The sequence below is a fragment of a genome, unplaced genomic scaffold (genome assembly GCF_019419815.1).
Source record: "Pyrus x bretschneideri cultivar Hongxiangsu unplaced genomic scaffold, Pyrus_bretschneideri_v1 Contig29, whole genome shotgun sequence".
NCBI classification, from domain to species: Eukaryota; Viridiplantae; Streptophyta; class Magnoliopsida; order Rosales; family Rosaceae; genus Pyrus; species Pyrus x bretschneideri.
Genome location: NW_025999601.1, coordinates 4,590,267 through 4,616,579, shown reverse-complemented (window position 1 = coordinate 4,616,579; position 26,313 = coordinate 4,590,267). Strand labels below are relative to the sequence as shown.

General features: G+C 38.2%; 3 protein-coding genes across 5 annotated transcripts; 2 read left to right on the top strand and 1 right to left on the bottom strand.

Annotated features, from left to right (window-relative positions):
- The first annotated feature begins 12,088 nt into the window (after positions 1-12,088).
- Positions 12,089-15,591, top strand: LOC103930995 (flagellar radial spoke protein 5). Of its 3 annotated transcripts, XM_048588829.1 has the most exons (10): positions 12,372-12,514; positions 12,886-13,176; positions 13,546-13,630; positions 13,816-13,932; positions 14,081-14,145; positions 14,234-14,322; positions 14,419-14,498; positions 14,602-14,713; positions 14,942-15,061; positions 15,172-15,591. In XM_048588829.1, exons 2-10 carry the CDS (start codon positions 13,068-13,070, stop codon positions 15,352-15,354), a joined length of 960 nt encoding a protein of 319 aa, XP_048444786.1. In that variant the 5' UTR covers positions 12,372-12,514; positions 12,886-13,067; the 3' UTR covers positions 15,355-15,591. The 3 variants fall into 3 exon arrangements, with proteins under 3 accessions (XP_018498961.1, XP_048444786.1, XP_009338678.1); XM_018643445.2 differs by lacking the exon at positions 12,886-13,176 and having other exon boundaries at positions 12,089-12,514; XM_009340403.3 differs by lacking the exon at positions 12,372-12,514 and having other exon boundaries at positions 12,594-13,176.
- An 872-nt stretch (positions 15,592-16,463) lies between these two features.
- LOC103930993 (30S ribosomal protein S17) lies at positions 16,464-16,836 on the bottom strand. Its single transcript, XM_048588843.1, has 2 exons — positions 16,675-16,836; positions 16,464-16,598 (listed from the first exon to the last, which is right to left on the bottom strand). The coding sequence occupies exons 1-2, from the start codon at positions 16,834-16,836 to the stop codon at positions 16,464-16,466; spliced, it is 297 nt and encodes a 98-aa protein (XP_048444800.1).
- A 682-nt stretch (positions 16,837-17,518) lies between these two features.
- On the top strand, positions 17,519-20,743 carry LOC103930992 (pentatricopeptide repeat-containing protein At5g39710-like). Its single transcript, XM_009340398.3, has 2 exons — positions 17,519-19,241; positions 19,436-20,743. Exons 1-2 carry the CDS (start codon positions 18,165-18,167, stop codon positions 20,489-20,491), a joined length of 2,133 nt encoding a protein of 710 aa, XP_009338673.1. The 5' UTR covers positions 17,519-18,164; the 3' UTR covers positions 20,492-20,743.
- The last annotated feature ends 5,570 nt before the right edge of the window (positions 20,744-26,313 follow it).

Sequence of the window (26,313 nt, the reverse complement as noted above, 5' to 3'; positions counted from 1 at the left end):
ACAAAGCTCGTTGTGCGAAGTTTTGCCCGACGAAAACAAGAAATTGTCGGGAAAATGCCATTTGCCCAACCAATATTCTGACAAAATTTTCATTGGGTAAAAATGCGTTGACTAATTTTGTTCGACGAACTGACATAGCCAACAAATAGTTTCATCAGGCAAAGTTGTATTTTATGAAATTTTCGTTGGCTAAGCTTTATAAAGAAACAAATGTAAAAATAAAAGAAAAAAACCTTAGCTCGATGACTATTTTCATGGCGCAAACTATTTTAATATTTAAAAAATATATATACATATATATATTTGATTTAAATTAATTAATTTTTATTTATTAATCTCAAAATATATCACAACATAAATAAAATGAGGTAAGATAGTATAGAATGATGAAAAGTATGTGAGAAATAGTGTAGGAAAAAATTAGCATTTTTTTTTTTCAAATTTGTCAAAAAAAAAAAAAAGGGCTGGGCTCATCGGGCTGGTTGGCTAGCTGGCTGGAGATGGCCAGTCTGTTGCCCTGATTTGGTGGTTTTGGCCTTGTGGGACCCACAAACCCTTTGGCTTAACCCTCGGTTGGAGACGGTTTTTGTGTCATTTCGAGCTATTTTTAGCCCTATGGCCCTCTGACCGGATCAGTGAGAGATGGCTTAAGAGCTCATCCAATGCTTTCTCGAGCTAAGCCAGTAGATCGCAACCTTGTTGCTCTTCTTTCTTTTCTCACGGGCCAGAAGCTCTTTGTTTCACCAAATTTTTTGTCTTATTCTATAGATATAGTACCTCCGGAATCCAACGAGCAACAATAATTACTTAAATGACACAATGAACTATGAAGAAATAACCATTTAGATAAGATTTTCTATAAATATAAAGTTATACATCAATTGAATTATAATTAAAATCGTTAAGATTATAGTTTTAAAGTTTTTGGAGGTTGCAAACTTGCTCCAAATGAGGCAGGTAGGGGTGTTAGCAAGAGAATATGTCGTCAATGATTTGGATATTCCAACTCCAATTGAACCAATTATAGTTTGAAGAGCGCTACCATTGAAGGAGGTAGGATTGTCCAATTCTCGATAACTCATTATAGTGTGAAGAAGTACTCTATTCTTTGGAAACATGAATTGAGAATATTATTTACTAGATCACCAAATTTTATTGTCTCTAACAGGCCGAGACATTATAGAATTTGACCAGGTGTACTACGTATTTTCCTTCCAAAAAAAGTGAGGATATCTCAATCTTTACACGTATGTGTCCATAACAAGGTGTTGTTAAAACCTGTTTTTGAATCTAATTAGCAATCTCATTGACTAACTAATTCTCCATAATAAAGTGTTCTAACCTACTTTTGAATTTAATTAGCAATCCCATTAACTAACTTCTATGTATAATTGATCCACCATATAGAAGAAAAACCAATAATGAACATGGCATGCCTACATAGTTACATCTTATAAATAGACCTTAAAAAAATAAGGTAATAGAAACCAAATTTGTATTTGTTAAAATTTTCATCAATAAGGAAATAACTCACAATTGGTTGAGTGTCCAAGGCACTAGAAGAGTTCCGTCTTGTTCATAAACAATCTCAAAAGAATCAATATGAATATGTTTGCCCACATGCCTATGTCCTTATCCCTTAAATGCTTCTACGTCAGATCTACATCGTAGTACGAAGAAATCCCCTCTAATAAAGCTATTCATCTTCAATGAAGTTGATTGCTTGATGGACAATAGTCAAGCTACCATAGAGCTATAGTAAGTCAATGCATCACCAAATAAAAAATTACTAAATTGTTGTTCCCATTCACCAAACTCAACCTGAAATTCGAAATTCAAGTGTCACTGAATACAATTCAACTCTGCTTCTATGCAAGTCATAACCAATATTGTAGGCTTCCCAAACTTTCTTTGTGTATGACTATCACAATTGATGCATTCTCTATCGCAAACCATCACTCAAAGGGTTAACAACAGAAGGATGATCTAGCATATCAAAGTCACATGAACAAGTGATGTGCCAAATTACTAATTTCATGGTAGATGATGTGACCATATTGACTAACTACGTACACAATAATACTAGACAATTGCAAACAATCATCAACTTGTATTTTACAAGGATGAGAATGGCATGAGATATATATCAGTTGTCTCCCTTTGTTATTCATTCACAAATTCATTATAAAACTTATGGTTTTAGAACACCATGAAAATTAGTTGTGGATCCTACTTGGAGAATTGTTTGACTATTTTCAAGAAAACATTGGAAACAATTTTGATGGCCATCTACTTGTATGCTTTTGAAAGCTCACAGTTAGGCAAGGATGAGATACTCAGCAGGTGGTATGCGAAAGTAAGACCTCATCCAGTGCTTTCTCAATCTAAGGCAGCAGATCGCAACCTTGTTGCTCTTCTTTCTTTCCTCACGGGCAAGAAGCTCTATGTTCCACAAAATATGTTGTTCTATTCCATAGATATAGTACCTTCGAAATCCAATGAATTGTAATACCTTGATTATTTTTAAATATGTGATTTAGTTATGAAATTCAATTAATTGATGATTATGAAATCCAAGTGGAGGGAAATGTGAAATCCAGTTTTCAGATTTTATTATTATATTAAGTATTATGTGTTGTATTTAGAGTTACGACGTATTTATATTTATGGCATTTAATTTTTTGATAAGTTAGAAAATGTCCCTAGTTGGTAAACAGAATTATATGAGTACGTATTCTATCCTTATAGTTTGAAGAAGTATTCTATTCTTTAGAAACATGAAATTGAGAATTTTAATTATTGGATCACCAAATTGCATTCTCTCAGAGGCCAAGACATCATAGTATTTGACCAGGTGTACTACGAATTTTCCTTCAAAAAATGTGTGAGGATATCCCAATCTTTACATGTATATCTCCACAACAAGGTGTTGTTAAAACCTATTTTTGAAACTAATCAGTAATCACATTGACTAACCTCCAAAATTCTCCATAACAAAATGTTCTAAATCTGCTTTTAAATCTAATTAGCAATACCATTAACTTACCACCATATATAACTGGATAGCCGCCATATAGAAGAAAAGTCAGTAATGAACATGGCATGCCCACATAGTTACTTCTTATAAATAGACCTTAAAAAATAAGGCAATAGAAACCAAATTTGTATTTGTTAAAATTTTCATCAATAATGAAACAACTCACAATTGGTTAAGTGTCCAAGGCACCAGAAGAGTTTCACCTTGTTCATAAACAATCTCAAAAGAATCGATATAAATACGTTTGCCCACACGCCTACGACCTTATCCCTTAAATGATTCTACGTTAGACCTACATCGTACTACGGAGAAATCCCCTCTAATAAAGCTATTCATCTTCAATGAAGTTGAATGCTTGATGGATAACAATCAAGCCACCATGCAACTATAGTAAGTCAATGATTTAAAAATAATAAATTCCTAATTTTTTTTTTCCACTCAACAAACTTAATTTGAAATTCAAGATTTAAGTGTCGTTAAAGATAATTCGAGTCTGCTTCTATGCAAGTCATAACAAATATCGTAGGCTTCCAAAACTTTCTTTTTGTATGACTATCACGACTGATGCATTCTCTATCACAACCCATCACTCAAAGAATTGGACAAAATAAGGATGATCTAGCATATCAAAGTCGAACGAACAATCATCAACTTGCATTTTACCAAGCTGTGAATACAAGTGATGTCCCAAGTTACTAATTTCATGTTAGATAATGCTACCATATTGACTAACTATGTACATAATAATATTAGACAATTACAAACAATTATCAACTTGTATTTTATCAAGATGAGAATGGCATGAGATATATATCAGTTGTCTACCTTTTTCATTCATTCACAAATTCATTATAAAACTTATGACTTTAGAACACTATGAAAATTAGTTGTGGATCCTACTTGGAGAATTGTTTAAATATTTTCAAGTAAACATTTGAAACAATTTTGATGGCCATCTACTTGTATGCTTTTTGTGACAACCCGTTCCAAATTTTACGTTTTTATTTTATTTTAAAAGCGTGAATTTACGAAATTGCCCTAGAGGCAAGGACTTTGACTTCCATTGACCATCGACTTGAGAGATGTGAGACTTATTCTTTTAGCATATCCTCGTAGTACTCGTTGGTACGAACGTATAGGCGAAAGCCGTTTGCGAGTCCGGATTATAACGGTATAGTTACATACGTTCGAAATTGGTTATTCAAGGTTTAGTGTTAAATTAAATTAAATCCCCACTTTGTGGGGTGAAGCCAAATTAGAAATGAAGAAAGAAAAAAAAAAAAAAAAAAAAAAGGGAAGTGGCTTTCCTGTCCACCCACACCCACCACAAGTTCCCATTTTCCAAGGCCGATTCCGGCCAACTCCGGTGGAGTTCGATGCCACCACCACCATCTGGAAGCTCTCATTCCCCTCTATAAAACCCACCCAAGAACCACCTTGATTAACCATGGTATGTGGCGGTTTGAGGCCACGAAAGTTGACGAAAATCAATAGTGCTCCGGCCACCCTTTTCGATTTTCCAGCAAATCGGCAAAGCGATGGCTGATGCCACCACTTGGGCTTTGTAGCCCATCATCCCAGGAGAAAAACCCAACCAACCTTGACCCCGTTGGACCACCGTAGACGACGAATCGACGTCGGGAAGTTTTAGGCACCCAACGGCTTTGTGGGAAAAATTGACCATCTTCCGTCCACTTTTGGACTTTGTGGCAGGTATGAAAGTTGCTCCACTCACTGAGATCTTCATTTCTGTGAAGTTTGACAATTTTTGGAAATAGTTGGATTTTCCGGCAAGTCGAGACGGCCGACGACCACCCGCGGCGGTGCGTGCCCAGTGGGCCGCCAATGATATTTTTAGGCTATGTCGAATGTCTTGAATTCAGTTTTGTTATTTGAATGACATAGGTTGATCGTTGGAACCTACTAAATTCATTACGATACGTTGTTTGATGAAAATGTGAATCGACGATCCGACCGTTAGATCGTCACCAAACTTGGATACATTATAATACGTAATATTTAAAGATCATAGGAATTTATGGATCGGGAATCCGATGTAGCGATCTTCCCGAATTGAATTTGTAAGTTAGTAAAATAAATGTTCACGTCCACTTGGTTTTGGGCAAATGGCGGAGATCCAACCGTTGGATTGTAATGAAATTTTAATATGTTATTCTAGAAACATATTGTGGATCGTTGGGAGTTGCAGATTGGACATCTGATATGCGGATCTTCCAAATTGAACTATACAGGGTTGTAGACCTTACCGTCGATCTTTGATCGACGGTTGACTTTTGGTCAATGGGTCTCAAATTATTCTTGAAGGTCCTTGAGGATATGTTTTATGTAAATTATGTATTCTATCAGTAAAAACTTTGAGACGTGATTTGATAATTGGTCACAGGCGACGATAGATCGTGATGTCTCGATGTGCATGCAAGATAATCATAGCGTGGACTCCAGGTGAGTGGGCCTTTTTCTTTCATAGGCATATAATTGATAGTTCCACAAGCACTTCTATAGTGATCTATGCTTGTTACCTAGAATTAATCATTTCGAACTATGAATGGCTTGATCCCTGTTTAGGGTACGTAGACAGTCTAACAAGACGTTAGATGCAGCCATATAATAAATGAGATTAAATAATTGAGACAATAGCCTTGTTTAGTGAATTGAGCAATGTGAGGGACATTGGTGGGAATTGTGAGATTTAGCTTTATGATTTGGTGATTAAATGTTGATCATAAATCAATACGTGAAGAATCAAGAAATTGAAGTAAGGAAAGGTAAGTATGATAGTTAATGTAACTAGGGTCTAATTGGGCTTATCACTAATGATTACCCTCAAAAGTAAATAGTTTGGGAATAGGGTGTTATTAATTGTACATGTTACGCCGTATTATATATATTTTGGGAATATCATGAAATGTTTGGATTTAGATTGCATCATGGCATATTCATATGGATATTACCTGGACCTGACTATTGTGAATGCTTTGAAGTGCTATATGACGCCGCGGACGCCCAGGTAAGCCTCAGGTGAGTACACGTTGATGTTAGTGATGTTAGTGAGTATGATTGTGTTGAGATATAATATAGCTCATAAACTTGTACCCTGGTGTTAGTGCTCTCGCCCGTGGCCATGGCACAGTCCTTCACGTGATGTTCACCTCCCGCACCTTACGCTCACCTTGGATCTAAGGTGGGTGCACAGTCCTGTCGTATAGACCACTTTAGGTGGTTCCGACTCCTAGGTGACCCGCGATTATTCGCACAGTCTTCACGTGATCGTAGCACTTGAGCGTATTTATTTACACCCAGTCTTGTTGTACAGACCACTTTAGGTGGTTCCGACTCGTGTGCAGGTATACTTATTGAGCTATATGCTAGCCATGATTGATGAGATATTAAGAAGTCGTACAGGGCACTATAGGTGACTCCGACTTATATGCTAGCCATGATTGATGAGATATAGATAAGTCGTACAGGTTACTATAGGTGACTCCGACTTATATGCTAGCCATGATTGATGAGATATGGATAAGTTGTACATGTCATATTAGATGACTCCGATTGATATATCATTTTGTATTGATTAAGTTCATTTGGCCTACTTATTATTGCATGGTGGAGTTGATGGCAAACCGTGGTTCTAGCCATTTCTGAGTATGGTTTGGACATATGTATATATGTTGTATTGTCTTATGGAAAACGATACGGGTTTTACATTTAGGGGCATTACTTTTAGAGAGGTAATAACTTTGGGAAGCTTGGTTTTATTGCTTACTCACACTTTCTGTTTGGTGCCCTCCAGGTTTTAGCTGCTGAGTTTGTATTGACAAGGAACTGTGGCGAATCTTAGTATTGATGGATATTTCTGAGGGTATGATTCTTACCCACACTCCTGTACCTTACTTATGCTCTGACATCGTGCGTGAAATGGGTTCGCTCCCGCTCTCAACGCACTCTGGTATTAAAAATTTTTAGGTTCAAATTATTCACATTTTTCTACACTCTATCACATTTTATAGCTCCGTCACCTTCCAGGTGTCGGCCAGCACAACTCGATTCAGGGTCCAAGTGGACTTTCTGGGTCGGGGTGTGTCACTTTTGAAAACTCATAGTTAGGTGGTATGCAAAAGTAAGACCTCATCCAGTGTTTTCTCAAGCTAAGGTAGTAGATCGCAACCTTGTTGCTCTTCTTTCTTTCTTCATAGGCAAGAAGCTCTTTGTTTGTTGTTCTATTTCATAGATATAGTACCTTCGAAATCCAATGAACAATAACGATTACTTAAATGATACAATGAATCAATTGTAGTTTGAAGAGTGCTACTATTGAAGGAGGTAGTATTGTACAATTTTCGATGACCCATTATAGTTTGAAGAAGTATTCTATTCTTTGGAAACATGAAATTGAGAATTTTATTTATTGGATCACCAAATTGCATTGTCTCTTAGAAGCCGAGACATCATAGAATTTGACCAGATGTACTACGAATTTTCCTTCCAAAAAATGTGTGAGGATATCCTAATCTTTACACGTATATCTCCACAACAAGTTGTTGTTAAAACCTATTTTTGAAACTAATCAGTAATCACATTGACTAACCTCCAAAATTCTCCATAATAAAGTGTTCTAAACCTATTTTAAAATCCAATTAGCAATACTATTAATAACCTCCATCTGTAATTGGACAGCCGCCGTATAGAGGAAAAACCAATAATGAACACTGCATGCCCATAATGTTAATTCTTATAACTAGACCTTCAAAAATAAGGCAAAAGAAACCAAATTTGTATTTGTTAAAATTTTCATCAATAAGGAAACAACTCACTATTGGTTGAGTGTCCAAGGCACCATAAGAGTTTCGTCTTATTCATAAACAATCTCAAAAGAATCAATATGAATAAGTTAGCCCACACGCCTACGATCTTTTCCCTTAAATGCTTCTATGTCAGATCTACTTTGTAGTACAAAGAAATCTCTTATAATAAAATGATTCATCTTCGATGAAGTTAAATGCTTGGTGGACAACAGTCTAGCCACCGTGCAACTATAGTAAGTCAATGCATCCCCAAATATAAAATTCCTAAATCTTTGTTGCTACTCACCAAACTTAATTTGAAATTCAAGATTTAAGTGTTGCTGAAGACAATTCAAGTCTAGTTATGTGCAATTCATAACCAATGTCATAGGCTTCCTAAATCTTTCTTCGTGTATGACTGTGAAGATCGATGGATTTTCAATCACAACCCACCACTCAAGGGGTTGAACAACAAAAATATGATCTAGCATATCAAAGCCACAAGAACAAGTGCATACAAGTGATGAGTCAAGTTACTAATTTCATGGTACGTGATGTTACTATATTGACTAACTATGTACATAATAATACTAGGCAATTGCAAACAATCATCAACTTGTATTTTAACAGGATAAGAATGACATGAGATATATATCGGTTGTCTACCTTTATCATTCATTAACACACCAGGAAAATTACTTGTGGATCCTACTTGGAGAATTACTTGAATATTTTCAAGTAGACATTTGAAATAATTTTGATGGTCATCGACTTATATTCTTCTAAAAGCTCACAATTAGGCTCGAGACATCATTGAATTTGACCATGTGCGCTACAAATTTTCCTTCCAAAAAGGTGAAAGGATATGTAACGACCCATCCCCAAAAATTATGATTTTTATAATTTTAAAAAGTGAATTTACAAAAATGCCCTTTGAGGCAAATACGTTGACTTATGTTGACCACCTTGTCATGTCATGTAATGTTCATTTTCTTGGGGTAATCTTGTAGTACTCGTCGTTACGGACCCATGGGCGCAAATGGAACGTGATTTGGAGTTATAACGAAGGAGATATTAACGTTTAAGTTGGGGGCATTTTAGTAAATTAATTATTTTCTAGAAAGCTCCAGATTTTTGGAGAAAATCTGGAAAGCCACGTGTGTGGCCCAGATTAAAGGAAAGAAAAGATGGGCGGTGGAGATGGAAGATAAAGAAGAGAAATGAGGGAGACGTGAAGGCTAATCGGGAGAGGAGAGAGAAGAGAGTGACCAATGGAAGGGGAGAGAAAGGAGGGAAAGGAGAGAAGGGGAAGGGGAGAGGAACCTGATCCCTCTCTTTGACCCGGTTTATCCTTGCGACCTGACCAGATTCTTATGCACAATTCAAGGGAAATTTCATCGATTTTTTCGATGATTCGTAACCACCCACCACTTGGGAACAAATTCCCAACCTCCCTTCTCCCATATTCACCAAAAAATCGAAGTTATTGGTCTCGATTTCAAGAGAAACAAACCGATGGGTGCGGTGGTTCCACAACGGTGATCCGTCAATCCCGAAGCTAACTCTGTCAACCACCACCACCAATGGACTCCCCTCAACCTCAGGAACAAAGACTATGCATTGGTTGAGGCATCGGTGCTTGTTTGGAGTCGAATCAATAACCACCCATTTCTAGGGTTCCAACGGATTTTAGTGAAATTAGGGCTTTTCCCTGCCAAATTAGCCTTGGTCATAGGTATGAAAGGTGTTCCTCTCATTGAGATCTTCATTGCTGTAAAATTTGGAAATTTTTGGAGATTATTGAATTTTCCGGCAAGTCGGGGCGGTCGGCCGCGATTCGCCGCGGCGACGTGTGGAGGAAAAACCCGAGGTCCTTCCTTAGGTTTCTCGATGTGCCGAATCCAAATCCGCTATCCGTTTCCCCAAATTATAACATTAGTTTTACTAAAAGGTCTTTAATTGTGTTTAGGCGTATTGATAGGAAGTGATCACATTCTCGACAGTTCGAGCGGCTCTCGGGCAATGGAAAACTTGTGAGTGGACCCCTTCTTAACTATATTTTTATAAATCATTAACCTAGCATGAATTACATATTTCATGCATTGAATATGCTTTATCTTATGTTTTCCAGACTTCTATAATTACTATTTATCAAAATTATGTTTGATTAAAGAGTATGAATTATTGGTTTTGCATATATTGGTTTCTATGGTTTTTGAATATAATGTATATTACGGATTCACAAATATGGTAGATTTACGGATATGGATTTATTATGGTTATGAAGATAGTTTGAGCTTTGACACAAGTTTTGAGATATGTTTTTGATACTTACCTAGTGGGTTATCACACAACACATCCACACACCACGAGTATTGTCTATGGCCATAGGACACAGATGATGGAGGAGTGAGATATGATATATTATATACCCCTAGCTTCACCGCCGAAAGCGGTGTTGGACAGCTTCACAAGCCACTGCTAGTGTCGATGTGGATGTATGCTATTTTATACAGCTTCACCTTCGGGTGATGGATAAGTTATACAGCTTCACCTTTGGGTGATGGACAAATTCTGCCTTTGGGCGACTATGATACCCCTAGTTGGGTACTTTACTGATGAGATTTACGGATTTGCCTTTGGGCGAAGTTTTTAGCATTTTTGGGTATGGTTTTACACGTATCAATTTTACAAACATTTTTCATTGCATGCTAGAGTTTCCATAAAACTTACTATGTAGTATTATATATATGTTTTCAAAACAGGGGGTTATTATGTTCAAAAATAAAATGTTTTCCTATTATTAGTACTAATATTATAAACTCTGATTAACTCACCTTTTCTGTTTTGCACCCCCTTCATGAGTTAGGATCGAGACATATGATCCCGGCGTTAGGGTACTTCAGCTTAGTTATCCTCGAGTCTTCCTAGTATAGGTATCATTTCCTTGTTCATATCTTTTCTTAGTAATCCTTTCATATTATTCTTAGTGGTTGTATGCTTTGAACACGATTCTGCATCGGTTTATATCTTTCTAATTAAATATTTTATTGGTAAGCATGTTCAAAATGGCTTCGTCACCTTTGGGTGTTGGCCAACATGTGCCTACCCTGGTATGTGGGGATGTCGGGATTGGGGCGTGTTAGGATATCTCAATCTTTACACTATATCTCCATAGCAAGGTGTTGCTAAAACTTATTTTCGAATCTAATTAGTAATCCTATTAACTAACCTCCAAAATTCTCCATAACAAAGTGTTCTAAACCTATTTTTGAATCTAATTAGCAATCCCATTGACTAACTCCATGTATAATTGTACAGTCGCTATATAGAAGAAAAACCAGCAATGAACATGGCATGCCCACAAAATTACTTCTTATAATTAGGCCTTAAACAATTAGCCAATAGAAACCAATAATGAAAAACCCATAATTGGTTGGATGTCCAAGGCACCAAATGAGTTCCATCTTGTTCATAAACAATCTCAAAATAATCAATATGAATACATTTACACACACGCCTACAACTTTTTCGCTTAAATGCTTCTACGTCAGACCTACATCATAGTACGGAGAAATCCGTTGTATTAAAACGATTCATCTTCAATGAAGTTGAATGATTGGTGGACAATAGTCAAGCCACCATGCAATTATAGTAAGCCAGTGCATCTCCAAACAATTCAAGTCTACTTCTGTGCAAGTCATAACTAATATTGTAGGCTTCCCAAACTTTCTCTATGTATGACTATCACAATCGATGCCTTCTCTATTACAACCCACCACTCAAAGCTTTGGATGACAAAATGATGATCTAGCATATCAATTGTCACATGAACAAGTGATTACACATGATGTGCCAAGTTACTAAGTTCATGGTAGATGATGTTACCATATTGACTTACTATGTACATTATAATACTAGACAATTCCAAACAATCATTAACTTGTATTTTACCAAGATGAAAATTGTTGGAACCAAATTCGCTCATCTCTGTTAGCGGTAGTTAAGCATAATATAATTCTTTTACATTAAAATTTGTCAAATACTTTGACACTATTTTTCATACTTACAACACTTATAAAAATACAATTTTCTAAACGTCAATCGCTTTATTTGATTATTTTTAAAGCGCAAAAAATAAAAAACAATTTAAAAATAAAATAAAATAAAATAAAACACAACATCTCAAACCTGCCATATGATTAAAAGCACACAGATTGACAGCGTATGACAGGGGTATATACGTCAATCTAGCGTTTCAAAATAGGCACACCGCACATACAACGATGGCGTCGTACGCCTTATCCTCTTCAATTCCCCCAATTGCTTCGCTTCCTCCGCTGCTGTTACACTAAAATGGCAACTTTACATTTACACAGCGCCCTAGCTAACCCGACGCCGTTCAAATCCACAAACACCCAGATTTCAACTCGGCGAGAGCCACCCAGGCGCCGAGCCAACTCGGTCAGGTGCGGCGAGGCAACTCAGGTCAGCGGCGAGACCCACCGAGTCACGGTTAAGAACGGGAACGATTCTCTGGACATATGCCGAGTACTGAACGGAATGTGGCAGACGAGTGGTGGCTGGGGCAGAATCGACCGAGACGACGCCGTCGAGGCCATGCTCCGCTACGCAGACGCTGGCCTCTCCACCTTCGACATGGCAGACCACTGTAAGTCAAATAAAGTCAAAACCCCAATTTACACTAAGGGATGTGCTTACGTGGAAACTATGTATTGGTTGACCTGGAAATACAGTAGCATTCATTTACAATAGTACCCTTAGATAATATGTGAATTTGTTGTATCTTGGTCTAAATATGTGAAAATATGCAACAAGATAGGGGCTTATGTGTAAAACTGCAACACCTTGCAAAAACCCAATATTTTAAAAAATAAATAAAAGTAAAATCAATGGTGCAGGAGAAGCTGGAGGGCTACTGATAAGATAATCTTTGCTGTGTGTGAAATTGATGTAGAAGAAGAGAAACCGGGTTTGTTTCGATTTATTTGCGTATTTAGGCTGTCCTATTTGCAATGGCAGAGTTGTTGCACCATAATGCTCTAAGCAAATTTACGTTTAGCTCGATCAAGAAAGGAAGAACAACCAAAAGAATTCAGAAACTCAGCTGGAGGCCAATCCAGGGTGTGCTAACTGAAGATAACCGACAGGCTGTGGTTAAGAATGGCAAGGATTCGCTAGACATATGTCGGGTTGTTAATGGGATGTGGCAGACGAGCGGTGGCTGGGGTCAAATTGATAGAGACAGTGCAGTTGATGCTATGCTTAAATATGCTGATGCTGGACTCACCACTTTTGATATGGCAGATATATGTATTGTACTCAATTATCAATAGCTCATTGCTTGCGTGCTGTGCTTGTATATATGCGCATTGGTTATCATTTCTCATCCGAGTGTGTCACATTTAAGAGTCATATATATTATTTTCACTGAAAATATTTGTGTGATTGTGATCCAATTGCTAGTGAGGTTCTCGCTGTTAACTCTTTCTAGTGAGCTCGACCCTAAACTACACAGTTATATACCATTTTTGTGTATTTATTGGATAGTTGTTAGTAGTGGTTGAACTGTTTATCGTTGTGAATAGATCCCAGGCAGTTAATCCTTTTTTTTTCTCTGTTTCTTATTTGTGAATTTGCTCTTAGGGTTGGTAGTGATTCATATAGTTTGGGATTTTGTAGATGGACCGGCTGAAGATCTATATGGCATCTTTATCAATCGAGTTCGTCAGGAGCGTCCACCAGATTACTTGGAAAAGGTCAGAGGGTGAGTTTCTTCCACTTGATAGGTTGTAGATTATAAGGATTACTGGCCAGCTATTGTTTTGAAGCCCTTGACATATGGTTGCATAGAGCAATCCTTTTCATGCAGAAACTGATTAACTCTCTATATTTAAGTCAGTGCGAATGGAAAGTCTTAAAGTTTTGTTTTCCCCACTAATTGTGATGCAGTCTTACGAAATGGGTGCCACCGCCTGTTAAGATGACAAGTAGTTTTGTAAGGGACAGTATTAATGTTTCACGAAAGAGAATGGACGTGGCTTCCTTGGACATGCTTCAGTTTCATTGGTATGAATTTCTTTTCTCAATGCAAGACATGGCAACCTTTTCATCATGTGTTGTTCGAATTTGTATTTGTATAACATGCTCCGTCGGAATCCAAGTGGTATTAAGTGAATGACTCGTGAGGGTGAATTTCTCTTTCTACTTGCGATAGGTGGGATTATGCAAATACTGGTTACCTTGATGCACTAAAACACCTTACAGATTTGAAAGAAGAAGGTTAGTGTATTACCGACGTTGTAAATTGAATTAAACATCGACTATCATTTCAAGGTTTCATTGCATTACTTGAGATACTGGTTTGCAGGTAAAATTAAGACAGTCGCCTTGACAAATTTCGATACAGAGAGGCTACAGATAATCCTAGAAAATGAGATTCCTGTTGTAAGCAATCAGGTATATGCTTCGTGTAGTATATTATTTGATTTTTCTCATGGTAATATGCTTTGCACCTCCTTGTGCTTTATAATCACATTCATACAATGTAATCAGGTCCAGCATTCCATTGTTGATATGCGTCCTCAACAGAAAATGGCAGAGCTTTGTCAGCTCACAGGAGTCAAACTTATAACGTCTCTCTCTCTCTCCCTCTCTCTCAAACAATTTTGTTTTTTGCGATACGTTGTATAGCTGCTGTAGCCTTTTCAGGTGTTAACATAGCACTTTCTGTTGCAGGTATGGGACAGTAATGGGCGGTCTATTATCTGAAAAATTCCTCGATACCAACTTGAACATTCCTTTTGCCGGGCCTCCATTAAACACTCCCTCCCTCCAAAAGTACAAACGAGTATGGAGTCTTGAACTTATTGACGCTAACACTTTAATTCATTAATATGGTTATTAAGATGTGCCCCAGGATGTTGGTAAGTCAGCTTTAGATACAAAATCAAGCAAAGGATTGTGGGTGTTGTCATAAAAAGGGGAATAAGCTTAATTAGTTGGTGTTTAGCACTCATATTTTGTGTGCATTTTATCTGTTTTGATCCGTTCTTACTCGATTTGTAACGTGAGGCAGATGGTTGATGCCTGGGGAGGTTGGAGTCTTTTCCAAGCTCTTCTTCAGACACTCAAAGGCATTGCTACTAAACACGGAGTCTCCATTGCTAATGTTGCGGTGAAATACGTTCTAGATCAGGTAAAGTTCAACTAATCTGAAGTTTTTGGATTCTGTTTAACCTCGGAATTCTTTTACATCAGTTGCGGTAAGTCATGATTTGAGTATGTCTGGCTTGTAAAAAATTGCAGCAAGCAGTTGCAGGATCAATGGTAGGTGTTAGACTCGGGTTGTCGGAACACATCCAAGACTGCAATGCTGTGTTCTCACTTGCTCTCGATGAGGAAGATGTAAACAGCATAAAAGAAGTCACAAAGAAAGGGAAGAATCTCCTTAAAGTGATTGGGGACTGCGGAGATGAATACCGGCGTTGATGAGATTTCACAAATTATACTCCAATCGTCCCGTCAGACTTTTCGTTACGTAAGTGGGAGTGAAACGACATTTTTCGTGCGTTAGAAGAGTATCACTACATTGATATAGAATTGCCATCACACAGTAATATGTAACTGTCAAAGGTTTGTGAACTATTTTCCAATCACTTTAAGCTGAACTTCAACTTTTCAACACTGTAAAAAGGGTCTGTTATTTGAAATCTTTTGACAAGGGCAGCATGCTCAAGCTGTCTCGTTTGGGGGCACCTTTTGGACTCCAACCATATCCTTTCTCAAGACCTCGTACGGAAACCCCAATTCTAACCCGTGTGGCATAAAATGTACAAGTTTCCGATTGCAGCAGAGATACTTTTCACGTAATGGGTTTCACTATGGACAAGGAACTCCAAAATGCATAGAACTGCGAATGGCACGACGCCTCTTCCTAAAATGGAATAGACATACATATGCATGTATACATATATGTACCAATAACTTCGTCGCTAAAACAAAGCTTGAACAAAATGGACTTCTTAAAGAACACGGATGCAATTCTGGGATTTATCCAGAGTATCTGGTTTGATAATTCAGTACAGGATTGGAGGTATAAACCCCTCCTATCTTAGTTTCTGGATTATAAGAGGAAAACATTCACCCATACAAACAAAATACTCGAGAAAGAACGGGAACTTTTTTTTGGCTAAATCTACTGTCTTGTCAACGTCTCAGAGTCCCAACAAAAAGCTTCACCTGCCAGAAACAATGAAAGAGATTACAATTCTAAATGTTGGAAAGGATCATATTTTGTGTCGCATATGCTTTGGGACTTGACAACTCACATTTGGGAGTCTCGTAGTTGCAAATTAAAAGAACGTGAACGAAATTAATACAACAAAATTGCACAAAAGGTGAACGCCAATGGAGAATTCAATTTCAACTTCTAAAAGAATGACATCCTTTCTTAGATTTACACGAGAAACATTATTTTGTTGCCTTAATTACCAGGATTTAAATTAGTGTTGACTTGTTATAATCTCAGGCACTAAAAACTAACTAATTTTGTTGTTGAAAAGGTGCAACACAATAGCAGCTGGAATGAAAGTGAAACCTTAAGACGTAGTCTGTGTTGAAGCTGGAGGTGCATCTGATGGTACAGGAGGCTGGTAGATGCGTGCTTTCGTGAGGATTTCAGCCACAACCCAATGCTTGCGCTTGCTCAGAGGCCTCGATGGATCCAATCGAACCTGATTAAATAGTTTGCTTAAATTTAAATTAATAATAACTAAATAACTAGAGAGAGAGAGAGAGAGAGAGAGATACTCGGTCACCGATGTTGCAATGATTCTGCTCGTCATGGGCCATGAACTTGGAGGTCCTCTTCACGTATCGGTTGTAGAGCTTGTGATGGAACAGCCTGTCCACTGCCACCACCACCGACTTCTGCATCTTATTGGAAACCACCATCCCTACCACCGTCTTCATCTCTTTTAAACCCTAATGAACAACAGCTTACCACTGACCCCTGAGCATCTCACATCGAACATATACTCAAACTCATAATCAGGTCAAACCACAGTTAGCCCTAAACTGTACCGTCCAACTAGCTCACACGTGAACTAAAACGGTTCTTAGTTCTACATCGTATTTCTCGGCATACCTCCAGAATTCAATTCAAGTTAATTCAATTCCTTTGATAACGAGTTATTGAACCGATAGCATAGGAGCTCAATGATATCCATGGGTCAGCAAAAAAATTCAATTGATTTGGTAGCTATAAACGAATCGAAAAGCTGCAATCCATCTTAACAATCGAATTTTGAAAAATACTTGGTTCATATGAAACATTCATCCAGAAATAATCATGGATTGAAATAGTGGATTCTTACTTTTCTTACCCTAATTCGAATCGCAAATGAGGTTTTCCTATGCAAAGAGAAAGTACAACTATACTAACAAAAATTTCAAAATTCACTGGAGAACAACAAATTATCATCATTAATTTATACAATAACAAAAACCCAGAAAATTAGACTACAATTTTCTATACCACACCCATCAAATCTCCAGTAAGTGCTCATCATCGCAAGATTTCAGTAATATTTCATGTTTTTCTCCAAATTTAAACCACGGAAATATGGAAAATTCGGAGAAATCGAAACCTTACCTGCAAAACTGCGACAAAGCAATGCAATGGTGGCTCGAGAACGGAAGACGACGGAAGAGAGAGTGAAGAATCGGGCCTTCAGGTGGTGGACGGCGAATTGAACGGATCGAAATTTGATAGAAATCGTCAGTGGCCGACGGAGAAGATAGTGATGAAATGAAATAAGAGACTGCGGAGTCTTAAACCTTTCGAAAACAAAATAAAAAAAATAAAAAAGGTTTTATAAAAGTTCATTATTAATTTATTACTTAAGTATTAATATTTCTTTTCATTTTGACAAAAATATGTCATTACAGTTGACGACGTATAAAATTTTTAGACGACCTTTAATTTTGTAATTGAAAAGCCTCTGCTGCTGTGGAAATAAATAGTATGAAATAACTCGATTAAAAAATAATAATTTTTGAACAAATAATATTATTATATTAAGAAATGAGAAATTAACTAAACCTTATAACGAACGAGTCGAAGTTAGGACTTTTCAAATAAGAAATACAGACCGTACTAACTAACAAATCAATACATAAGCCTAAAACCCTACGAAATAAAAAAATTGAAAAACCCTGCAAATCTCCGTCTCTCGGCAGCATCCCTCTCTTCATTCGAACATCAAACCGTTCTCTTCTCTCTCTCCCTCCTCCGAGAAATGAATTTGCGGCACTTGATTTCCAGGCAAGCAGTAAACAATGCTTCAAAAGTCAGTGGAACGTTGCCATCGCTGCATGCTTTCACAACCATAGCAGCAGACCCAGTACCTCATTACTTTCGTCTACCCGGCTATGGCGGCTCTAAACCACTCAAGAACCCTAATTTCCCAAAACCCATTTCCCCATTTCACCGGTACATTCACTCTGCTCAAGCTCAAGCACAAGCTGTTGATTCCGAGGATTCCGAGCAGGAGGAAGACGGAGCCGTTCGCGATTTCCTGTCCCGGTTCGTGTGGATCATGCGACAGAAGCTCTCCGAATCGTACCTGGGATCCGATAAGGCAACCGTCGACGGCATGCTGTTGATTATTGTGGAGAGAGTTGTGGCGGAGATGGAGAAGGGCGGCATTGAGCAGATGCTCGGTTCGTCGCAGTACACCGATTATTTTAGTGAGGATTTGTGGAGGACGGTGTGGGAGGTGAGCAATATGGTGTTGGAGGACATGAGGAGGGAGGCGAAAAAGGAGAAGATGAAGGGTTTTTTACAGGAAGAGGAGGTGAAGGAGATGTGCAGATTTGCCGGTGAAGTCGGAATTCGAGGGGATATGCTTAGGGAGCTGAGGTTCAAGTGGGCACAAGAGAAGATGGAGGAAACTGAGTTTTATCAGAGCTTGGAGCGGCTTCGAGAGGGGGACAAGAAGGCGGAGGAAGCAGGGGAGGAAGCAGAGGGAATGCAAGGTGAAGCCACAGGGGAAGAGGTGAAGTCTAAGGTTGTTTCACTTCCGAAGAGGCGAGGGAAGATCAAGTACAATATATATGGTCTTGATCTGTCTGACCCCAAGTGGGTAGATGTGGCTGATAGAATCCATGAGGCTGAAGAGATCACTTGGCCTCAGGAACCGAAATCCATATCCGGGAAATGCAAATTGGTAACTGAGAAAATTATTCAAACGAATGTGGCGGATGACCAGTCTCCGCTTTTGGCTGAATGGATAGAGCTGCTTCAACCTAGTAGGGTTGATTGGCTCAATTTGCTCGATAGATTGAAAGAGCAGAACACTGCCTTGTACTTCAAGGTACACACCACTATTTTGATGAAAAAGTTGTAGGGATATGGTGGGTGAGTTGAGGTTTATACATATATGTGGCTGATAAGATAAATTATTTGTTTTAGCGGGTTAGTATAAGGAAATGCACCTTCTGATAGTGGGTTCATTAATTTCATATTGGTTATCCCGAAGCAAACGATGCTGAAAAGTTTGTTTTGTAGGTCGCAGAACTTGTACTGGATGAGAAATCCTTCCAGACAAACATTCGTGACTATTCAATTCTTATCGATGCCCATGCAAAAGAGAACCATCTAGAAGATGCTGAGAGAATTTTGAAGAAGATGAATGAAAATGGTATCGTGCCTGATATTTTAACTACCACTAGTTTGGTTCACATGTACAGCAAGGTAGGCAATCTTGACGGTGCCAAACAAGCATTTGAAAGCCTAAGGAGCCAGGGCTTCAAACCAGATGTCAAGGTCTACAATCTGATGATCATGGCATATGTAAATGCTGGCCAACCGAAATTTGGAGAGTCATTGATGAGAGAGATGGAAGCAAGAGACATCAAACCCACAAAAGAAATCTTCATGACATTGCTTCGGTCATTTGCACAACAGGGTGATATTGGTGGAGCGGGACGAATTGCCAATATTATGCAGTTTGCAGGGTCCCAGCCGACATTGGAGTCTTGTACACTGCTTGTAGAGGCATATGGGAAAGCTGGCGACCCTGATCAGGCAAGGAGCAACTTCGATTACATGATGAAAGTTGGGCACAGGCCTGATGACAGATGCACTGCAAGCATGCTTGCAGCTTATGAAAAAAAGAATTTACTGGATAAAGCGCTGAATCTGTTAACACAGCTTGAAAAGGATGGATTTGAGCCTGGAGTTGCCACTTACTCTGTTCTTATAGATTGGTTGGGTAAATTGCAGCTAGTTGGTGAGGCTGAACAACTATTGGGAAAGATTGCCGAGCAGGGTGAGGCTCCTCCACTAAAAGTTCATATAGGCCTTTTTGATATGTACGCTAAGGCTGGAGTCGAGAAAAAGGCACTCCAAGCTTTGGGAGTATTGGAGGCTAAGAAGGATCAATTGGGTTCAGAGGAGTTTGAGAGGATCATAAATGGGCTTATAGCTGGTGGGTTTGTGCAGGATGCTCATAGGGTACGCGGTCTGATGGAGGCCCAGGGTTTTGCTCCGTCAGAGCCACTTAAGATGGCCCTAATGGCATCTCAAGCTTTTGGGCGCAAAAGGCCCTCAATGAGAAGATAGCTTGAGGGGCCTTGACAGATGCTTCACAATCTTTTGGCTGCAAGACCACTGTTAAGATGTTTTGTAGTTTAGGAATTCATAGCTTTTTGGCCGCACGTTGTCAGATAAAAGGTTCTATTCGTTGCATTATCATTATGATACTTACCTTGTTTCCAATGCTTACATGGACAGAATGCAAGTCAGGTTTTGGAGCCAGAATTGGTAATAAGTTGTTTGAATGCACTAAATGACTAGGCTGATTTAGTTTTGCAATCTTTCGTTTTAGCATGTTTTAGTGATGTGTTTGAAAAGTGCTCAACTTTTAGATTTCAACGTTTAACTGATAATGGTTTCTGATCTTTTGTTGCAATGAGTCCTGAAGGATTGTATTTACTATGATAATTTATAAGGTGGAAACAAAGTGAACGTGTGTTTACCAATGGTTGATGCTGCATAACAAACCTGAATGTGTTTATAATTTCTGTGATACAAGTTGAATGGATCTTTACCGTTAACTGATACTGCATATTATTTAGAACTGTGGTTTGTCACGAGTTCTAGATCTGATACGCGAAGAGAATCTCCAAGTTGATGGCCAACGACGAGCACAACCATTGAAATATCTGTGACCAAGTATGTATGTTTCTCTTCCCTTTCCTTATTTAATGATAATTAATTTAATTTCAAGCAAACAGTGTCATCAGGCCCGTTTGTAACCATTGGGGGGGTTTAAATAAGCATAAGCATTGGATTGTTGCCGATGCATCTATCGGCCTTTTATACCACCAGTTTCACCTTCACGTTCAGCTCACCTCGTTCTGATTCTTAAGGTTTCACTTTCATTCCAGCTGCTATCATGGTCTATTCTTTCAACCACAAAATTAGTTCCTTTAATTAGTTTTTGTCTGTACTTAATCCTATTGTAATAGCATGTGATTATAACATATGTAAACCTCATTTTCCAAATCTGTATTATCATAGTACAGTAAAACCTCTATAGATGAATAATGTTGGGACTAAGAAAAATTATTATTTTAGAGAGGTTTACATTGATAACATTGATGCTGGAATGCTTTTTCTTCCTTGATCTAGTAAGATTTTCCTCATGGTCTTAAAAACATTGTGAGTAAGACTGTGTTTCCTTTCCTCGTTGGGTATTGGTACACTGATATGTGGTTTGCCATGGAAGTTCTGATGTGTGCACGAACACAGCCTAGTAACTGTACCGGGAATAGCTGTATTCTTATTGATATTAGTCGGATTACGTTTTTGTAGTTCTCAACTCAAAGAATCAACACACATTTGTGCCAATTTATTTCTTGCCTAAATTGTGAGAGGGATCATACTGCTTCCATGCATCAGTTCAAAATGCAACATGCATGCTTGATCGTCTGGAATGTTTTTAGTGTGCATTTGAAGCATGTATCAATCATTTGTTCAAGCATCTTTATAATCTTGGAAGAATGTATGAGTACGGTACAATGCTAGTATTAACCGAAGATTTGTACGCTTTGGAAGAATGTCAAACTGCTACTCCCAACTAGCCATCTAAAGGGTTGAGATGTACAAATTGTGGTGCTTGTAAAATGGGGCATCTTGCCTGTAATACTAACATGAATCCTCATCTACAATCTGATTCTTATGTGAAAAATTATATAGGTGGGATATTGGAGCAAACTTAAATGCAATTACTATAGTCTAAAGTTGAGGAAGAACTGGCATTGTTCATTAAGGGACTGATTTTGATTTATTTACAACTCCGCCATTCTTCGCAAAAATGCACGGTTCTGTGCTGCTGTGTTTGGGTTCGATGGGTTGGGGAATAAAAGGTATGGACCAAATTTGGGTTGTTTATTTACAAAATTATTTGTCATCTCAATTTATTTGTTTTGAGGCTACCTTGGTTCAACCCTTCCCATCATTTCTTCGTTCTAACTCTAGCGGCGACGTTAGCTGCTCTCTCTCCCTCTCTCTAGAAGCTTCTCTCCTCTCCATTTCTCTTTTTTTTTTTTTTGAAACCCTAATTACAATTCACCCAAAAAAAATTTTAGCCTATTTTCAACCCATGTCTAACGGATCGGACTCAAAGATTGGGGTTTGTTTTATAATTGTACGCTTTCCATTTCTCTTTTTTTTTTTTGAAACCCTAATTACAATTCACCCAAAAAAAATTTTAGCCTATTTTCAACCCATGTCTAACGGATCGGACTCAAAGATTGGGGTTTGTTTTATAATTGTACGCTTGCGAGGGTTTGCAGTGGGTGTCATTTAGATTGAGGGATGGTTCTGAGAAGGTTGACGGGAGAGGATGCAGAAAGAGGGGGTATGCGTAGGGATTCTAGAGAGAGAAAGAGAGAGGGTTATGTGGTGATGCTCAAGCGGCGGATATGGTTATGATGGAAAGGGTTACGCGGACAAATTGAGGGAGGAGTATAATTGCTCAAAAGGGTAGGGTTGAGGGGAAGGGTCATAGAGACATAGACGTGGGTGAGAAATGAGAATTGCGAAGAGAGAGTGAGGAAGGGAAGGGGTTGCCTACCAAGGATTTGCTCCACCTAGGGTTGTCCCTGCAAGATTTGATTTGTTTTGTTCACCTGTGCCTACATTTGCAAATATCATTCTAACTTACAAGCATTCTAACGTAAATTATGTATTTATTGTACACATACTGGATCAGAATTTTGCTGCTGCTTTTTGCGCTGCACAAACACTATACTTTAATATGAACTATTAGTCGTGATAGTTGTGATGTGATCAAGCTAAATGTAAGGAAGTTAGCAATACTTTAAGACTTTTAACAATATTGGTACTTTGACCTACAAACTAACCCAAAATGAATATTATTATTGACATTATATTTAATTTGTGATTCAGAACAAATAAAATGGTGAAAGAGATTGATCAAACATAATAAGATATTCTAGAAGTTTTGATAAAAAAAAAAATTTAAGAAGATTGGTTAGAGATCGAAAACAAGAACAACTTCGAGGAACAAAACTGACATTTTTTCACACTGCTTCAGTACCCGGTGCATCAAATGCACACAAATAAAGAAAACAAGAATGAGTTACGTGTTTTTGGTAAAGGTGTGAATCTAAACAAGTTGATAGTCTACGCTATGTATTCACCTCCAAATCCTAATAATTCTGCAAATGAAAAATAATTTACAGTAACATATCCTTTTTCTATATTAAATTAAAAAAAGGGGTGTCAGCCATTATTGGATACTAATTTTGACACTTTTTAACTCTTATAATTTCATTTCTGCATTGACGCAAAAAAAATTCTCAATTTACGATTTGGCAGAATCAATGTTCATATTCTATTTACAATATGATGAAAATATCACATTATTTCACCATCATTCATACATGCATGCTGAGATTTGTGATGGAAAAGTTTACTGTGGTCAACTTAATAAAAAAATAGGATATGGGCAATTTGAAAAGTGCACTCTCTTCGCATATGTGCGCTTTAACATTGTATGTCAGTTTTAATTATTCATAAGCAATCTGAAAAATCCACTTTACTACCCGCCACACGCGCAGGCATAGGTTTTAGTATTTTCTATTACTTACTAAGGTACCATTGTAACGCAAATTGTTCAAGCGAAATCAATCTTATATCCTAATTGAAAATTGTCAAATTGAGCCATATCAACACACTTTGATCGTAATCAATTCACGCAGCATGCTACGATCAAATCACGCAGCATGCTCAGGATTGATCTTGTCAGAAAGACTAACACGACTATCACGCAGAAAATATTCTGGACAAGGCAAAGCACTCAATACTTTCGAGGAACAAAAATGAACAGACTTGGGAGATAATTAACGATGTTGAAACCATGCTATAGATGGTTTGAACTGCTATTTGATTGACATTTAAAGCAGAATCACGATGAAATGACGCAATATTGGAAGATGAAGACTTAGCAAGTGGATCAATAACATTTGCAGCAGAATCATAATGAAGTGCGCAATATTTGAAGACGATGACTTAGCATGTGGATCAGTGATAGTAAGGGCTCACAATTTAGGATTATAATTTTGGAGACGATTCTAGATTTTGAGAAGTATCCATGAGTAACCAAGTCAAAGAAATTAAAGAATGTCATCAAAGAGTAATAATAAAGATAGTATGGACATTCACTTCCTAATTCCGATTTTCCATTTATTTGTTTATCATTATGCAATGCCAAATCCATATTTGCCACATGAGGGAAGCGTAATAATAAACATAGTATGTTTGTTATAAATTTCTTATTTAAGTGTGATTGTGTAAATCCTAGATTAGATTTGATTCTAGCTATTCTTTCCTATTAGGACTTGTATTCCTTGGATGAGAAGGATTTCTTTTCTTTCTTATTACTATAAATAAAGGCACTACGTAGGGGAATAACACATCCTATACACAACCCTATAAACACATCTCTCTCTATTCTCTCTCTGTGTCACCCGCTCTTTCTCTCCGTTAGTTAAATATAGGCCACAACACGCTATCAACACACTCCTACTGCTGTGCTTAGGAATTTGACGTGGAAATTTTCTGCATCAAACCAATTCATCAATATCATCACGCAATCAGGTTTTTTCAAAACAACAGTTTTTATCTCGATATTTTTGCAGCTCTAATAGCACGAACATTCACCATAATGCATGACCCATGTGACAGCCCATCCTGGAAACATTCTTACGTACGTGTGAAATGACAATATTGCCCCTAGTGCGTTTTCTTTTCGTGGTGTTGGTTGTTTTGTGTTGTGTTGGCATGTGTAGGGCCACACACTCACACCCTCACTCTCCCTATCCCTCTGTCCCTTTCCTTGTCTCTGTCCCGTGTCTCTCTCTCACTTCCCATTCACCATAAACGTACGGACATACACCAAAACCATTCAAACTCCCACAGATCGAAGAAACCAAGTGCACATTCAGACTTGTGAGGCTCGTGGGAGTCCAGTTGTACCATTTTCAGGTGAGAACTCTAACGTTTTCACGTCGATTTCACAATGGCCGAATTGGGGTACTATTCATGCAATCGTAAATTCTTACATTTTAAGGAAAATGGAGCTCGTGGGTAGCTTGGTGAGGTCCCAAGGAGTCTCGGAGTGGTTCGTTTGGTGAATTTGGACGTCGGGATCGCCGTGTTCGAAGTTGGCCGGACTTGGAGTTTGGTGACAGGTAAAATCTAGTGGTTTTCAACCCTTAAAAGTAGTATATCGTTGTTCTCCTAGTCCTAAGTGTCATTTTGGTGCAAAAATCGTGAAATTTGGACGAAAAATGACCGAGATATTAAGGTTTAAAGTTTTTCCAGTTTTCCGGCGCCGGCGATGTCGCCGGAGTCTCGCCGGGGAAGGAGACGGAATATTCCGTCAAGTCTGACGGAATATTCCTAACGCCGTTAACGGAATCCATTAGAACTAACGGAATATTCCTAACGGCGTCAGTTGACGCCGTCAGCGTGCCAGGCACGTGCCTGCGCGTGGCCGGCGCGTGTGGCCGTGCCTTGGCCTGCGCGTGGGGGCGTGTGCGGCGGTGGAAAATTTTTCTAAAAATTTGGGTGTGATCCTGAGGTTGTGTAGAGCACGTTGGTATAGTCAATTGTCCATTTTGAGCAGTGTATGAGAAGTTATTACGAAAGGAAGGTTATGTGCTTTAAAATTAATGTTTTTATAGTATTTTCGCATATAGGTGAGACATATCCCGAGGACGAGCGTGGTCACTGGAGACAGGGGGGCTACGACCCTTCCACATACCAGTGAGTGGGCTTTTGGTTTTCCGTATATACCTATATACCTATAATTCCCAGAAATTTATATAATGTTTATTAGTTATATGCCATTC

Coding starts and splice junctions, on each gene's coding strand:
- LOC103930993 (XM_048588843.1), bottom strand. CDS start 16,836: ATGAAGACGGTGGTAGGGATGGTGGTTTCCAATAAGATGCAGAAGTCG. Junction 16,599..16,674: donor ATTGCAACATCGGTGACCGA/GTATCTCTCTCT, acceptor CTATTTAATCAG/GTTCGATTGGATCCATCGAG.
- LOC103930992 (XM_009340398.3), top strand. CDS start 18,165: ATGAATTTGCGGCACTTGATTTCCAGGCAAGCAGTAAACAATGCTTCA. Junction 19,242..19,435: donor ACACTGCCTTGTACTTCAAG/GTACACACCACT, acceptor TTTGTTTTGTAG/GTCGCAGAACTTGTACTGGA.
- LOC103930995 (XM_018643445.2), top strand. CDS start 12,199: ATGGCAACTTTACATTTACACAGCGCCCTAGCTAACCCGACGCCGTTC. Junction 14,146..14,233: donor TACAGATTTGAAAGAAGAAG/GTTAGTGTATTA, acceptor ACTGGTTTGCAG/GTAAAATTAAGACAGTCGCC. Junction 14,323..14,418: donor TTCCTGTTGTAAGCAATCAG/GTATATGCTTCG, acceptor CAATGTAATCAG/GTCCAGCATTCCATTGTTGA.